We start from the raw sequence: 17,622 nt of genomic DNA, 5'->3' as shown, positions 1-17,622 counted from the left end.
CAGCGCTGACCGGACCCCTGAAGATATAGGGCCCATCGGGTGGCCCTAAGTGTGTGGGCCACCCAATGGGCCCCACACCTGGGGCCCGGGCGGCCGGGCCCCCTAGGGCCGCCGGGCCCGTGACAACCATTATGGTTGTCACCCCCTGATGGCGGCCCTGCCCTCAGGGTTCTGTTTTGGGACCACTTCTATTTAACATATTTATAAATGATCTTGAAATAGGCATTGAAAGCCATGTATCAGTGTTTGCAGATGACACAAAACTTTGTAAAGTAATAGAATGTGAGCAGGATATTGCTTTGCTGCAGAGGGATTTGGATAGATTGGGGGACTGGGCACTAAAATGGCAGATTAAATTTAACGTAGAGAAATGCAAAGTTATGCACTTCGGGGTTAAGAATACACAAGCAACTTACACACTAAATGGTAGTGAGTTAGGGATAACCACACACGAGAAGGATTTGGGAATTGTTATAGACAACAAATTAGGCAGCAATATGCAATGTCAATCTGCAGTTGCTAAGGCCAGTAAGGTATTGGCATGTATAAATAGGGGCATAAATTCTCGAGATGAAAATATAAATCGCCTCTTTATAAATCGCTGGTAAGACCACACCTTGAATATGCTGTGCAATTTTGGGCGCCTTTCTAAAGAAAGATATCATGGCGCTAGAAAAAGTCCAGAGACGAGCTACAAAATTAATAAAAGGAATGGAGCATTTTAGTTATGAAGAAAGGTTAAAAAAATTAAATCTGTTTAGTTTGGAAAAACAACACCTGAGAGGGGATATGATAACTTTATACAAATATATTCGGGGCCAGTGCAAACCTTCATCTGGAAATCTATTCATAAACAGTGCTATACATAGGACACGTGGTCACACATTTAGGCTGGAAGAAAGGAGATTTCATCTAAGGCAAAGAAAAGGTTTTTTTCACAGTAAGAGCAATAAGGATATGGAATTCTCTGCCTGAAGAGGTGGTTTGTCAGAGTCACTACATATGTTTAAACTGCAATTGGATAAATACTTTAAAAAAGTAACATACAGGGATATAATTTCTAATTAGTGGGGTAATAGCTGCTTGATCCAAGGAGACATCTGACTGCTATTTGGGGGTCAAGAAGGAATTTCTTCCTAGTTTGTGGCAAAATTAGAAGCGCTTCAAACTAGTTGTTTTGCCTTCTTTTGGATCAAAAGCAACAACATATGTGAGGAAGGCTGAACTTGATGGACGCAAGTCTCTTTTCAGCTATGTAACTATGTAATAATAATCTGACCCAGAATGCAAGCATCTATCTACAAGAGCTTCATTAAACACCAGTGATCAATTTATACCTTCTTATGAAAACTAAGATACTACACCACAGCTCTGTTTTCCCCTACACCCACTACAGCCCCTTCGACCCCCCATGCACCCACATCACCCCCATTGGCCCCCTGCACCCACTAAAGCCCATATGCCTCACTTTAGCACCTATGCACCTATTACAGACCCTATCTCTTCACCTATTACAGACCCTATCTCTTCCTGCACCACTACAGCTCTATCTCTTCCTGCACCCACTACAGCCCCTTTCCCCCTACACACACTGTAGTCCCTACCTCCCACACACACTGCAGCCCCTACCCCCACACACCCTGCAGCACCCACCCCACATACACTGCAGCCCTTACCCCCCACATACACTGCAGCCCATACCCCCACATCCATACTGCCGCCCCTACCCTCCCATACACTACAGCCCCTATGCTCCTTTTACACACTGTAACTTCTATATTCCCCACACACACAGTTGAGTCCTACTTTCCATACATACAAACATACATACTGCAGCCACAGTATCCACCAGACATCTATTACAACCTCTATCCACATACACACTGCAATACAAACAGTCCTCTCCACTCACATACTACACTGCAAACTACACATTTCAAACAGTCAAATCCAAACTCATACTCAAACTCACTGTATGCACTCAATCCCACAAGCAACATCCCCACACATGCAATTCCACATGCAGTCTCCCTAAACACACACACACATCACAATCAGCCTTCCCACACATGCAATACTGCATACAGCCTTCTTAAACACACACAATTATTACAATTACTTATGTAGCAACAAAGAGACAAGGCAAACTTCTAATTCTAACACAACCCATTTGGCATACAGGAACACAATATTACAAGCAACATTCCACACATGCAACCCCACAAGTGGCCTCCAAACACGTGTTTGGAGGCTAGTTGTAGGGTTGCACATGTGTTGGATGCCATTTGTGATGTCACTAACAAACACAGAGGAAGCATATCATTACATTTGCTTTATTTTGTTATTTTAATAGAGGGTGAAAAATGCTGGCACAGTGTTCTATTAAAACACAGTTTTTGGTTGGATTAAACACTTAAAAGACAATCTGTCCCTGATCTTGGGCCCTTGTGGATGTGGAATTCACAATTGTTTGGCCCTCATACAGCTATTCTGGGTGCTGGGCAGCACACTCATACCTGTATGAGAGCCACACAAAGAAGGGAAGAAGAGTACTAGTACCCAAAGACCCTTACACTGGGTGGGGTTCCTCTGCACTTATTATTAGGAAGAATGAGAGAGGTAATTTGTTGCCAACAGTGGGACTGATAATGATAAGCTGTGAATGCTTAAGGTAGATAGTGACTTCAGAAGATGCTAACAATATTAAAAGTGAAAATGTCTTCTCTCTCTCTCTCTTGCACTCAGGCTATTAGTAAAAGTGGCCGGGTGCTTAAAGTCTGGGGGAGAAACGATATATCCAGTAAAGGAGTATGACTGGTACTCAAGGACTTGTGAAGATAAAATTAAGATTCTTTATTGAAGGATAATTAAAATAGGATGGACTGATGTTTCAGTCCCCTTCTGGGTCTTTTATCAGCATCAGGTATATAAATATATATACACATCTCTTTGACACCTTTAACTCTCTTCTTCGACCCTGCTGTGACCACTCCCCAAACTAACCTTGTAGCCGATAGCTTTGCATGTTACTTTACCGACAAGATTGAACAGTTAAGGAAAGAATTCTCCCCACCATGCCGTTCTCTTTCTCAACAACACGTAGATCATGCCTTTCCTACCCTTCAGACTTTCTCCCCGGCTACTGAACAAGAGGAGGCTGCGCTTCTCCTTTCCTCTCGCCCCAACACTTGCACGCTCGATCCTGTCCCATCTCACCTTATCAGATCTCTCTCCCCTTGTCTTGTGCCTCCCATATCCCTGCTCCCTTTTTCCCTCAAAGCTTCTGGAAAGACTTGCCTTTACCCATGTATCTCACTTCCTCAATTCCAACTCTCTCGTTGGCTCTCTTCAGTCTGGCTTCCACCCTCTCCACTCTACTGAGACTGTTCTTATCAAAGTTACTAATGACCTAATCGCAGCTAAATCTAAAGGCCACTACTCCATACTAATTCTTCTTGACCTCTCTGTTGTCTTTAACACCATTGGTCATGCTCTCCTTCTTCCAACTTTTTAATCACTTGGTCTCTGTAAATCTGTCCTCTAGTGGTTTTCCTCTTATCTCTCCCAATGCTCATTCAGTGTCTCCTTTTCCAAGGATACCTCCTCCCCTCGTCCTGTCTCGGTTGGAGTCCCTAAGGCTCTGTCCTTGGTCCCCTTCTACTTTCTCTTTATACTGCCTTTCTTGGCAAACCTATTGCCTCTTTTGGATTCCACTACCACCCGTACGCTGATGACACCCAGATATACCTCTCCTCCCCGGACCTCTCCCCTGCTGTCCTGCATCGTGTCACTGCTTTCCTTTCTTCCATCTCTGACTGGATGTCCTTCCGCATTCAGAAACTCAATCTCTCTAAAACTGATCTCCTTGTCTTTCCTCCTCCTAATACCGATCCTCCTCTTTCACTCTCCATTCAAGTTAGTGGTATCCACATAAGTCCATCCTTGCAAGCGCGCTGTCTTGACATCATACTTGACTCTGGCCTCACTGTTGAGCCTCACATTCACTTTGTTGCCAAATCCTGTAGATTCCATCTTAAAAACATAGCTCGCATCCTCTCCTTTTGGCCAAGCTGATGGAAGTCTAGGCACCAGGCTTCATCAATACCTCTCATCCACCCCCAGCACTAACCATGTGAGCAGGGCTAGATCTGGTACACTATTAAAGGGCTGAAGGACCCAACCCGGTTGCCTTTCAACGCAACCCCCAAACCAGATCCCACACTTGACATACTGTTTTAAATGTGCTGTGTCATGTGTTTGATTTGGTTGGGTGATGTGGCTGTTTTAAGAGTCATCCAGAGGGGCACGGGTGGCATTTGCCCAATGGCTCATTCTACCACCTCTGTACACACATAGTTTGCTCTGCCACGGACCGTGCTGAGTAATCTGAACTGCAAAGCAACCTGCATTAGGAGAGGATAACTAGTCATACATATAATAAACATATCACTACCTGTATGCATTCTACTGTCTGCAGACGGGTTGTTAATTAATAGCAGCTTACTCAGTGATGGGGCTGAGGTGTGTGTGTATACAGGGAGTGCAGAATTATTAGGCAAATGAGTATTTTGACCACATCATCCTCTTTATGCATGTTGTCTTACTCCAAGCTGTATAGGCTCGAAAGCCTACTACCAATTAAGCATATTAGGTGATGTGCATCTCTGTAATGAGAAGGGGTGTGGTCTAATGACATCAACACCCTATATCAGGTGTGCATAATTAGGCAACTTCCTTTCCTTTGGCAAAATGGGTCAAAAGAAGGACTTGAGAGGCTCAGAAAAGTCAAAAATAGTGAGATATCTTGCAGAGGGATGCAGCACTCTTAAAATTGCAAAGCTTCTGAAGCGTGATCATCGAACAATCAAGCGTTTCATTCAAAATAGTCAACAGGGTCGCAAGAAACGTGTGGAGAAACCAAGGTGCAAAATAACTGCCCATAAACTGAGAAAAGTCAAGCGTGCAGCTGCCAAGATGCCACTTGCCACCAGTTTGGCCATATTTCAGAGCTGCAACATCACTGGAGTGCCCAAAAGCACAAGGTGTGCAATACTCAGAGACATGGCCAAGGTAAGAAAGGCTGAAAGATGACCACCACTGAACAAGACACACAAGCTGAAACGTCAAGACTGGGCCAAGAAATATCTCAAGACTGATTTTTCTAAGGTTTTATGGACTGATGAAATGAGAGTGAGTCTTGATGGGCCAGATGGATGGGCCCGTGGCTGGATTGGTAAAGGGCAGAGAGCTCCAGTCTGACTCAGACGCCAGCAAGGTGGAGGTGGAGTACTGGTTTGGGCTGGTATCATCAAAGATGAGCTTGTGGGGCCTTTTCGGGTTGAGGATGGAGTCAAGCTCAACTCCCAGTCCTACTGCCAGTTTCTGGAAGACACCTTCTTCAAGCAGTGGTACAGGAAGAAGTCTGCATCCTTCAAGAAAAGCATGATTTTCATGCAGGACAAAGCTCCATCACACACGTCCAAGTACTCCACAGCGTGGCTGGCAAGAAAGGGTATAAAAGAAGAAAATCTAATGACATGGCCTCCTTGTTCACCTGATCTGAACCCCATTGAGAACCTGTGGTCCATCATCAAATGTGAGATTTACAAGGAGGGAAAACAGTACACCTCTCTGAACAGTGTCTGGGAGGCTGTGGTTGCTGCTGCACGCAATGTTGATGGTGAACAGATCAAAACACTGACAGAATCCATGGATGGCAGGCTTTTGAGTGTCCTTGCAAAGAAAGGTGGCTATATTGGTCACTGATTTGTTTTTGTTATGTTTTTGAATGTCAGAAATGTATATTTGTGAATGTTGAGATGTTATATTGGTTTCACTGGTAAAAATAAATAATTGAAATGGGTATATATTTGTTTTTTGTTAAGTTGCCTAATAATTATGCACAGTAATAGTCACCTGCACACACAGATATCCCCCTAAAATAGCTATAATTAAAAACAAACTAAAAACTACTTCCAAAAATATTCAGCTTTGATATTAATGAGTTTTTTGGGTTCATTGAGAACATGGTTGTTGTTCAATAATAAAATTAATCCTCAAAAATACAACTTGCCTAATAATTCTGCACTCCCTGTACATTTTATAATTAAGTATTTCAGGCATAAGTTGGCATGGCTAAGGATGCAGGTTTGTGTAGCATTTTGTACATGCAAAAGCCACAGGGTAATTTGTCTTGGTGTACAGTGATAGGATAACAAGCAATGTACTCTGTATTTATAAGATCCCTTGAGGCCTCCCCGGGCAATTTTGACACAACTAGGCCTGAGATAATGCAACTGTGGGCCCTGAAAATTATGGGGACCAGGGCAGCTGTTATTTTATCCTTGAAATAAAGACATAACTCTTTATATCTACTTATCTAATAAGGGATAGCATTTCAAACAAAGGTCAATATTTTCTTTATTTAAAGATTACATGAACGTATTGTAATGTATTACATATATTTTATTGTAAGTTTTATGACATTAAACATACCTTTTATATATGCGGTAAACATGAGAGCTTTTACAAAAGCAACAGGGATGTTACCGATGGTTGGTGTCCATAAATGAATTTTTTGAATGTGGCAGTTGAGACAAAAAACAAATATATATGGAGAGTTGGAAATCTTCCTGCTTACGTGTCCTCATTCCTGGCTCTTCCATCGTGTGATGGAATATTATCATGTGGCAGAAAATAATGGTATTTATCTGCTAAATGTTCCTTGTTCTGCTGTTGAGCTTTAAATATGTTACACATTTTGAATACAAGAGGAAAGTGTTGACACATGCTACACTATCTCTTCCCCAGTCCATTATTTCTCCAGACTCATGATGATTTGCAGGCTAGGACACAATAGTGTTTGATATGGACCTTAATGAGGGCTGACTCATATCCATCTCCTAGAATGTCACGGAACCTGTAGAGGGAGATATGGGTCAGCATAATGAAAAACAAACATGCTTTCATACAAATCATTGCAAGCTACAAACACATGCATAGTGACAGTTATATAAAGGTTACATATAACATTTTATTGTGAATTGCCTTTCAATGAGCCAAAAACCCAGATTAGTCCCAGTCTGTCCTTGTCTGGTATATGCATACCTCCCCAGTGTCCCGGGGTTCAGGGATGTATTTACCACAAGGCAAACGAGGCATTTGCCTAGAGCGACACTTTCAGGGGGGCACCAAAAAACGCCACCCCAGGCTCCCAGACAAATGCCTTGTATGCCTCGTGTTCTGGGACTGTCCACCTTACTGTGATTGAGTATAGCTGTCAGTGTGTGTCTGTGAGCGAGTGAAAGTGTGTGTGTGTTTCAGTGAGAATGGGTGTGCCTGTGAGTGTGTGTCAGTGTGTGTATGTCATGTTATGTGTATCTGAGAGTGTGTGCATGTCAGTGAGTGGGTGTGTCAGAGTGTGTCAGTCAGTGAAAGTGTGTGTTGGATAAACAGTGTGTGCCAGTGACTGTATGCGTGTACCAATGACTGTATCTGTCAGTGAGTGTATATCAGTGCATGTATCAATGAGGGCATGTGTCTGTCAGTTAAAAAAAGTGACCTTGACACGAATTGCGGGGACAAAACTTAGATTTTGGGGGTGTCCGAATTTAGTCGTGCCTAGGGCAGCACAAATCCAAAATACACCACTGCCGGGGTTGCTTTATCACTTGTGCAAAGAAACTTGCCGGTATTTTGGTTCTTGACTGCCCTTATGGGTGGGATCAATATGATCTGTAAATGGTATAGGTTCTCTTTGTAATGACACAAGTGAGCAAAAAAATTTTTGAGACCTGAGTGGGGACTAACCGAAGGGCAAGCTACTGAGTTTATTAAAGCTTTTGCCCATTCTCAGTGTTCTCATATTCTCTGTTTTTGTTGCAAAACACTCTGTTGTATCCTAAATTCCACCTCTTTTAGAAGCCCCAAATTATTGTCAGATTATATACTAAAGTGAGAATTTTTAGAGAATTAGGAAATCTAAGTGAAAATAACTTTTATACTTTTTAAGTTAGTATTTTGATAGAGGACAGTTTGTGGTCACTATATTACCTATATAAGTTTGATTAAGAAATGTATATTAGTCTTGTGCATTCTCTGTTCAACCAAATTATATATCACCACCATGTGGGTTTACAAAGGCCAAACATGTTTAATTCTACCCATGGTGCAAAAAATGTTATAAAAATGATATATATTACACAAGATCCCGCACACACACTCATTCACTAAACAGCAACTTCCAAGCTCACAGATTTTATTAGTTTTTTTTTTTTTTTTTTTAAACATTTGATCATGCATTGCATAAGTCTGCCTCAACGTCAATGTACCCCATCTTTGGCAGGTCCTACTCTAACAACCTAACATCTGCTCTTATGAGTTTAACCCACTTGCTTGGAGGGGAGAAATCTGCTCTGCAGTACAAGGCTAAATAGGGCTCTGGAATGAGGCACCTGTATATATCTACATATATATATATATATATATATATATATATATATATATATATATATTATATATATATATATATATATATATTTATTTATATATAGAGAGAGTAGATGAGTGAGTGCGCTGGATCTTGTGTATTGTATGAATTTTCCCAGCAGCACCCCATTTATGCATGTTCAGATGAGTACAGCCCCCTGGTTTCATATATACACACACACACAATGTAGTTTTTTTTTTTTTTTGGGGTGGGGGGCGGGGGAGTTAAACTGCTCCCCCCCCCCTTTATTTTGTAATTTTTTTTTGTCTCTTGTACCAAAGCGTTGGGAAAATGTACCAATCAATGTACTGAAAATCATATAGATAGTATTTCTATTGTGTATATAGTTTGCACTACACTGATTGGCCCATTTTTTATCAGTAAATTTTTGAGCTTGAGGTCCTGAACTAAATGAAATATTTTGGGGTAAAAAAAAGTAGTTTTATTTTTGGCTAGAGTGAATTTTTCCCACTGTGCACAACTCTACTCTGTATACATCACAATTCTACTCTGTATACATCACAATTCTACTCTGTATACATCACCTCTGTTCAAGATGCATCAGGAATCTGATGGCTTCATTTTTATCATGTTTCAGGAATTCTTGATACATGTATATAGACTGAAAAAATCCTAATATTTCTTCAACAGACATTTCAAATACAACGGGGATGTCCGTAACCCTGTAAGATAAAACATGTATTTATAAGGACTGTCATGTACAAAGTGGTTTCTGGGTATGGGTACATGGTTCTAGATACCTCATGGACCATTCATTTGGATTTTTGTAGTTTAAATCTTAAAGGGGACAGTCAAATATAGCAAGCGAATGGGAACTGCAAATACCTTGATACAAAATCATGAAAGTCATAAGATTTTAAAAGTGTACCAGTTATAAGCATCAATGACCCCTGCAAGCATAGGAGACCAATATGCATTCAAATTATGTTTTTATTAAGAAGTCAAAATATTTTTACAGTGAAACTACCCCATTTTTTAACTGTTATTTGCTCATGTGTAAAATTCATCAATATAATAAAAGCTGCATTATTCACAAGAATCGCAACATGTGATATGCCCATGTATAGGAACATATATATATGTATATATTTTTTTTTTCTAAAATAGAAACTTATATACATTCTCATGGATGTCACTACTTTATGTTAGTCCGTCTTCACTCCTACCCTGCAGATGTCAGCCAGCTGGAAAGACCTAATGCGCATGAGTGGCAATGACTGCGCTCGCATTAGGATTTCACTATAGAAAAGCATTATGCAATGCTTTCCTATAAGGATTACGGTGATGCTGGAAGTCCTCATGCATAGCGTGAAGACGTCCAGCATCATTTTGGTGCCGAAAAGTTGTCTAACCACCCAGAAGTACCTCTACTGACCTCTACCTCTACTGACAGCCACAAGAGGAGGAGTTAACATTAGCAGGTAATTCTTGCAGTTTATTCACAATTGCAAAATTACCTTTTCAGAGTTAAGACACTGGGTTAAGACACAATGAGCAGAAGTGGTCTGGTTGCCTACAGTGTCCCTTTATTGGATTAATGGAGCTGTTCATTCTAAAGTACTTAAATCAGGCGGGTTTTGGGTTGGGGTGCAATGGATGTAAATGTGCTATCATTTCACTTTTGTCCTATGTAAAATGTGTGTTAATGTAAAATAATTAGGCAATGTCAGGGAGTGCTGAATGTTAACTACAAAACACATTTTTCTAGGCATTTTAAGGAAAACAAAATATTTACAGCAGCTTGAGATAACAGATGTACTTACCACTCCTTGTCTTTTAATGGTATAGCATTGAACACCTCTTCATACTGGTGATGCATAATATTGTTGTTTTCGTACTTGAATTCTGACATTTTGTCTAAACACTGCAAAGGAAATAGTTTAGTCAGCTGAGGATGATCTTAAACTACTTATTGTGAGAGAGGAAAAAAAACAAAGAAAAACAACCTACTATCACACACACAACAAGCACATGAAAATTCACACTGTTTTCAAAGGTCTGTTGAAACACCATAACCACTTTACAAGTCAGGCACAATTATATGCTTTAGTTCAGGTGTTTTTTTCCTAGGCATTTGAGGAATTACTGCTGAGACTGAACAAGGAACTGTCTTCAATGGAGACTGTCCTGAATTCTGGAGAATATTCTTTACCACAGTTTCCTATATTTGGTCAAAGTTTTGTTAGGCTCATTTGCCCTGCTCCAGGTTATCCCAAATATCCCATGTCTCCTCTATCAGTTTCTATGTGTATACATGTGGTCTGGCATAAAAGTAGTATTGACTGTGGGATCATGTAGGTGAAGTAGAGTAACACAGAAAGCTCTATAATTGCTAGAACAGAACCATGTACCCATCAAGTTGCAATGGAATATTTACTGAAAGCTATTTAGTTTTTTTACCTGCTTCATAACAACATTTAGCGCTGCATCATTATTGCCATCTTGCAATTTAAAAATTGGAACAAAAGCATGAACTGCCAGACAGCCGTTGGGCTTTAAAACTCGAACTGCTTCATGCACAAATTTTTCCACATTGAACCAATGAGCAGCAAGTCCTGCATTTACAAGGTCCACAGATGCATCATCTAGGGGTAGGTTCTCAGCAGCAGCCACCCTACAAGAGACATCACAATACGTACACAAAGTTATTTAGTGAATCTGGTGTATAGGGATAAAGTCTTCTCTCTGCTGTTCAGTGTAGGTGGTTATAATGATGAATGGATTTTAAGTACTTACTGGAAAGTTACATTTTCCAAGGAACAGAATTGTTTGGCTTCCTCAAGCTGAGATTCACTGATGTCTACACCGATAACCTTTTTGAACCTTTTTGCTAGAGGCATTGTATATCTCCCAGTACCGCAGCCAACATCGACTGCTGTATCATACGGTTTACTTTTCTGCAGAACAGGAAAAAGGCTTTATTTATAGATTTTAATGTTGTACACTACTTAAAATTATTTAGATGTTTGCACTTTTATTTCCTCCATTTATTTTTGTTATTATTAAAACTGTTAAACAATTTGTACTATGAGGGGTCTTTAACACAACTTTTACAGGTGATTGTAGATCATGGAGCCCTGAGTGATGTAAACCAGTTTTACGCTGAACCATTTTGTGCTTCCAGTTCTCTTAGTCTAATATTTCTATTAAAATGTTAGACATAAAACTAAACCCACTATAAAAAAATCACCAATGTTAAGCCTCGGATGCTGTTTTAAAGTACAGTATAAGATGCCAAGTAGAAAAAACTGAGATGTATAAAAAGTAAAATAAGATCACCAAACACTATTTTTCAGGAGACAAACATGAGATCAGTTATGTTGGATACAAACCAGGACTCTCAGGATTACAACATTGCTAGAAAATTAGCTTGTTGCCCTTTTCCAAATATGACTGGGGCTTGAAACCAGAACAGAACTGGATGAACCATTCCAATTTTAGCCTCTTCCTTACTCCACCAGTTTAGATCTTCATTCTGTGCAACATGGTCTTTCAGAGAACAGTTATATAGATAGTAATTGTAAAGGTAGAGAAAATGCAACGTCATACATTTCCTATCCCAGAGGCCCTGTGTCTGACATATCTATACGCAAGTGTCATTTCTCCCTATCTCTCTCATAATTAGTAACTGAAGTCTGGAGATGGTGACACTGTGGTAAATGAGATGGTACTATTTCTTTCCACCTCTCCATCCCAGTGTTCCCAATTATTAATATTATTATTACCGTATTATTAGCATTTATATAGTGCCAACTTATTACACAGTTCTTTACAACATTATAGAAATGGGGAAATGTAATAATAAGTGAAGTGACGATTACAAAATATTACAGGAATACTGGGTTGATGAACACCTGCACCCACTCCAGAGAGTAAAATTATGTCATGAGAATATTTATTCAAGAAAATCAATTCTGTCTTCACTATATCATTATGCCACTACTCCTGTATTGTGCCAATACAATGAAAAAAATAATAATTATTATTGTTAAATACAATACAAAACCAATTATTCAAAATTCTAGATTAAAACTGAAATGCGAAAATTCCATTAAATTGTTAGCAAACATCTACTACACATTGTTACTTGTAAAATGGAATGTTCAGTGAGTGAGTAAAGTTACCTTCTCCTTCAAATATGAGAAAATCAGATTCATGATGTCACTGGACACAGGAACCATATACTGCTGGTACACGGATGAGAAGGCCTTGCTTTTAAATAAATGATCAGTCATCTGAATGGAATTTGGTAGAGAAAATGTTCAATTGTTTTTCCCTATTTAACTCCATAAACACTAAAATATAACCACATTTCCTATACATGATGTACAATCATGGGGCCTAAAATGTAAATGCCCAGATATTGTAAAACTACAATTTGTATGATGTTTTGATAGCCCCTAGAATGGCAACACCTCATGGAGGTTGTATTTTTAAAATTTCTGGGGATCTATGGTTTGGTCACTATTGATGTAAGCAGAGAAAGGATAGGGGGCACTCCCGAGACCTGAATTTTGTATGAAAGGTGCTGCCGCTGTGACCAAAGCTTCATGAATGAGAGAATAAATAGTTGCGGCGCACTCAGACTACAAAAAAATATAAGAAACAAAGAAGGCTACTAAAATGCCTAACTAAGTATGAATATGGGGATTTGGTTCCACCATATGGCCATATGTTGTTAAGCCCACCACTACTTTCAAAGTGCCCCATTATTGGTGGGTCCTACACTAAAATGTGGGGGGCAAATAAATAGACATAGTGTTAAAAATAAAAGTGTTAAATTAAATACTAGTAAGAGCATAGTGAGTATACAAACATAAGTGATGAAAGCAATTAAAAACAGTGTTAAAACTAAATAGTTAATGTGTTGGTGCTAAAAATGAGTATACTCACTAATGCAGATGACTGTGCTAGCTGGAAAAAATAATAAAAGTGACTTGACTATTGATAAACTCCTCCTATATATACACACATGTGGCATTTAGTAGCCTTCTTTGTTTCTTATATTTTTTTGTAGTCTGAGTGCGCCACAACTATTTATTCTCTCATTCATGAATTCATGAATTCCAAATATAATATAAACAGAGAAAGGATAGGGGGCACTCCCGAGACCTGAAATTTTTATGAAAGGTGCTGCCGCTGTGACCAAAACTTCATGAATGAGAGAATAAATAGTTGCGGCGCACTCAGACTACAAAAAAATATAAGAAACAAAGAAGGCTACTAAATGCCACAGGTGTGTATATATAGGAGGAGTTTATCAATAGTCAAGTCACTTTTATTATTTTTTCCAGCTAGCACAGTCAAAAAGGTGGATATAATATAAAAGTTATGTCTACGGAAAAGTAAAGGTAAAAATTAATGTTCACTTACCCTTAATTCTGGATATTCCTCTTGATGTCTTAAAATCTGTAAATAAATTAATTATATTTCTTTGATTTATAAATAAAAGGGCAAAAGGGAATTAATAGAGAACTGTGTTAATGCAAAACATATCAATGCTGAGCATTAAAAAAATAAATATATAAGGCAAAAGAATATAATTGATGCATTTTGCAGAACAGAAATATGTTATCCTAAAATGATAAATGGCGGTCTGAAAGGACCTATAAAGGGGGTAACCCAAAATACAAATACCAGAACAATTAAAGTCAGTTATGATCTAAGGCAGTGGTTCCCAACCCAGTCCTCAAGTACCAGTCCAGTATTTATGGATTAACCTGTTGTGTCTAAAGTGTTTGTTTTTCTTCTCCTAAATCACCTTAGACACAACTTGATAATCCCTAGATTCTAAACTGTTAGGGGGTACTTGAGGACTGGGTTGGGAACCACTGCCCTAAGGCATACGAGAAACAGAGGCATTTAACATGCACCAAAACCCTCCCCCCTCAACCCCCTCCCACATCCCAAAAAATGTTCTCTTTTAGGAGACAGAAAATCTCCAGGCCTTTAATTGTAAGACTAACCCCAGGGGGCCAATCGGGTGGCCCATACACTTAGGACCACCGAAAGAGTAATATCGCTTTTCTGCTTAAAATGGGCCCAGTTGGGTTGCGTGGCCCATTAAGAGTCTGACCGGGCCCCTTTGATAGCTCCTGCCAGGAGGAAGTGACAGACGATCACTTCCTCCCAGCTTCTTAGAGAGCTCCACACGGGTAGGTAAGAGGCACACATAGGCAGCATGAGGAACAGGAGCACTCCGATTGAGTGTGTGTGCGTATCTGTGTCACAGTGTGTGTATGTGTTAGTGTGTGTGCACTTGAGTCTGTGTGTGAGTGTGTTTGTGTTAGTGTGTATATCTATGTGTCTGTTTTAGTGTGTCAGTGTAAACATATGTGTATCTGTGTGTTAATGTGTATGTATATCTATGTAAGTATGTAGCTCAGTGTGTATGTGTGTGTCAGAGTGTGCATCTGTGTATATGTATACATGTACATGTGTGTGTGCATCCAGTGGCATACCTACCATGGTCGCAGGGGTGGCCACTGTGACCAGGCCCAGCACTCCTGGGGACCTGGCTGCAGCAGCAACCGTGGGCCACTGGTATAACTTAAGGGCATAACTTTGGGGCTGGCTGCAGTTGCTAGGTTAGCGTCAGGAGGGGAGACCTGTGTTGTGCTGCTCCCCTCCTGCCTGTGTGTAGTGTGGCTGAGCGGTCTGATAGGAAGTGCTCACTGAGAGAGCCCTTCCTGACAGACGGGTACCACGGCAAGAAACAGGTACAGGAGGGGAGGGCGGAGAGACAAATGTAGGGGGTTGGGGGAGAAAGGGAATGGGACACATGGAGGAGCTGATGGAAGGGAATGGGACACATGGAGGTGTTGGGGAGAGTCACATGGAGGGGCTAGGGTAATGGAATGGAACACATGGAATGACTGAGGGGGAAGTAATAGGACACATGGAGGGGCTTTGGGGGATGAGGGGATGGGACACATGGAGGGGGGGAATGGAACATATGGATAGGCTTTGGGGGGGAGTAAATGAGACACATGGAGGGGCTTTGGAGGGATGAGACACATGGAGGGGCTGTGGAGGGAATGATACATGGAGGTGCTTTGAAGGGAGGAAATGAGAAACATGAAGGGGTTGGGTGGGAATGAGACATGGAGGGACTGGGGCAATTTTCACCTCTAGTTACACCTCTGCGTGCATTTGCTTAATGTTGTGTATCTGTGTGTATCTGTGTGTCAGGGTGTGCATCTGCATGTGTGTATATGTCAGGGTGTGTGCATATGTCCGTGTGTATATGAATTTGCGTGTATGTATCAGTGTGTTTATATGTGTATATTCTGTGCAATAATGTGTATGTATATCTGTGTAAATATGCATGCATGTGGCGGTGTATGTGTGTATGTGCATATATCCAAGCAAATATATATCCAAGCAAATACAAACACAACATGCAAACACACTAATGCAATAAAACCCAAACATTACAAACACACCCCCTGTATTAAAACACTTAAATGATATACATACACATATACACCTATATATGCACACAAACACAATCCTGCAAATGGTAGATCCTAAGCTGGAATAGCATTGTGGGAATTGTAAGACAGATGGTGATCAACATTTTGTCCACTCTTGCACTGGGGGCCCCAAAAAACTTGCATCAGGGCTTTCTCTACATTAGTCCACTGTGAGGCATCATAAACTGCAATACCAACTGATCTCAACTGGCATTTAGATATTTTCATTTAATGCATTGTTTTGGTGCAAAAAGTAATTTGCCATGCATTAAATAACAGGGCATACCAGAATGTCCTACTGGCCAAAAGGGACCCGATCACATAGCCCCTCACACCATAAAACATCTGTATTCAAAACTACAACACTACAACAACAACAAAATAAGATATGACCTAACACACAGGGGAGATCAAGTCTTAAAACATTAATCTTTCATTAAGCAATATTTAATAAAACAAAACAACCTTTATTAAATAACATTAGATTGTTGATACGATCTGACATAAAAAACACAAAGTGATTCAAAAGGTGAAGAAAACAGTGATTAAAAATGGAGGGAACCGGAATCACAATTTTAAATAGTAAGCTAATAGATAAAAGGAGACCTTGATATAAAGTGTGAACTCCTACATCTCAATAGGTTTAGCAAATTAATTGGAGTTCATACAGGATGTTGAGATATGTTTAAAAAAAGATAGTAACTTGGTTATAAAGTATCAAATCTTGTTCGCAGGAGAGACTTTGTAACAACATTATGATTCTACTTGGATTGTTACAAACATTAGCTGATTCACGCCCATAGCCTTCGATTTATAATTAAACTCAAATATGCACATTATTCATAGTATGTATAATTAATATGAAAGATTCATCTTATATTTTCATTAAAGTTTCAGAAAATGTTAGCTTGCAATGATTCCCAAATGACTGTTCAATTTACACTTCCGCACAGTTACTGAGAGCCTAGCATAAAAAGAGGAAAACGCCACAATTATAGAACCTCAATCGTATACTAGAGAGCTGTTTCTAATAGTTTAGTTTTAAAAGGAGATCATCCAAAGGGGATGGGGTATTTAGAGTGAAGATGAGAAATTCTGAATTTAACATAATTTTAAATAAAAGGAATGTAAACATTAGATGACTCTTTACAAGAAGTGTTTAGGAAGGATGTGTAAGTCACATGCGGGGAGGTGTGACTATGGCTGTATAAACAAAATGATTTAACTCCTAAATGGCAGTGAATTGAGCAGTGAGACTGCAGGAGCATGATTTATACACCAAACCTGATTCATTAAGTTCAAGTTGTTTTGGTGACTAGAGCATCCCTATAAATTCGAGCCATCAAATAGTAAGAGTATTGCACTAAACATAGCAAAAGATTCTGGCTTACCTGTGTGATCTTGGTGGAGGAGTAATTTCCACAAAGCAAGTCTGCTGCTTTATATGTGGCCGCTAACAGCATTCTTTATATTGACAAAGGCTGGAAAAACCAGTTACTATCTCAATTAAACAGTCAAACTGTCAATTACCATGTCAATTAAATTCACTTGTATTATGTAAGTCATGCTTTGTAGAGATATTTAGCATCTCCAATGAATGTTTTATAAAGACTGGAAAAGGAAAAAACACCAATAGAA

The 17,622-nt window shown here is 39.7% G+C and overlaps 1 protein-coding gene across 1 annotated transcript; it reads right to left on the bottom strand.

Moving 5' to 3' along the window:
* Positions 1–6,545: 6,545 nt before the first annotated feature.
* LOC134570778 (putative methyltransferase DDB_G0268948) lies at positions 6,546–17,410 on the bottom strand. Its single transcript, XM_063428748.1, has 7 exons — positions 17,376–17,410; positions 12,634–12,744; positions 11,246–11,406; positions 10,910–11,123; positions 10,273–10,373; positions 9,034–9,171; positions 6,546–6,919 (listed from the first exon to the last, which is right to left on the bottom strand). Exons 2-7 carry the CDS (start codon positions 12,742–12,744, stop codon positions 6,829–6,831), a joined length of 816 nt encoding a protein of 271 aa, XP_063284818.1. The 5' UTR covers positions 17,376–17,410; the 3' UTR covers positions 6,546–6,828.
* Between the last annotated feature and the right edge of the window lie 212 nt (positions 17,411–17,622).

Source organism: Pelobates fuscus, chromosome 8, assembly GCF_036172605.1.
Source record: "Pelobates fuscus isolate aPelFus1 chromosome 8, aPelFus1.pri, whole genome shotgun sequence".
Taxonomy (NCBI): Eukaryota; Metazoa; Chordata; class Amphibia; order Anura; family Pelobatidae; genus Pelobates; species Pelobates fuscus.
This window is presented reverse-complemented; position numbering and strand designations above follow the sequence as displayed.

What these genes read in the sequence shown, in the direction of transcription:
- LOC134570778 (XM_063428748.1), bottom strand. Translation starts at nt 12,744, where the DNA reads ATGACTGATCATTTATTTAAAAGCAAGGCCTTCTCATCCGTGTACCAG. An exon ending in TCTCATATTTGAAGGAGAAG is followed by an intron (nt 11,407 to 12,633) that starts GTAACTTTACTC and finishes CCTGTTCTGCAG; the next exon opens with AAAAGTAAACCGTATGATAC. An exon ending in CTGATGCATCTTGAACAGAG is followed by an intron (nt 6,920 to 9,033) that starts GTGATGTATACA and finishes CTCCCTCTACAG; the next exon opens with GTTCCGTGACATTCTAGGAG.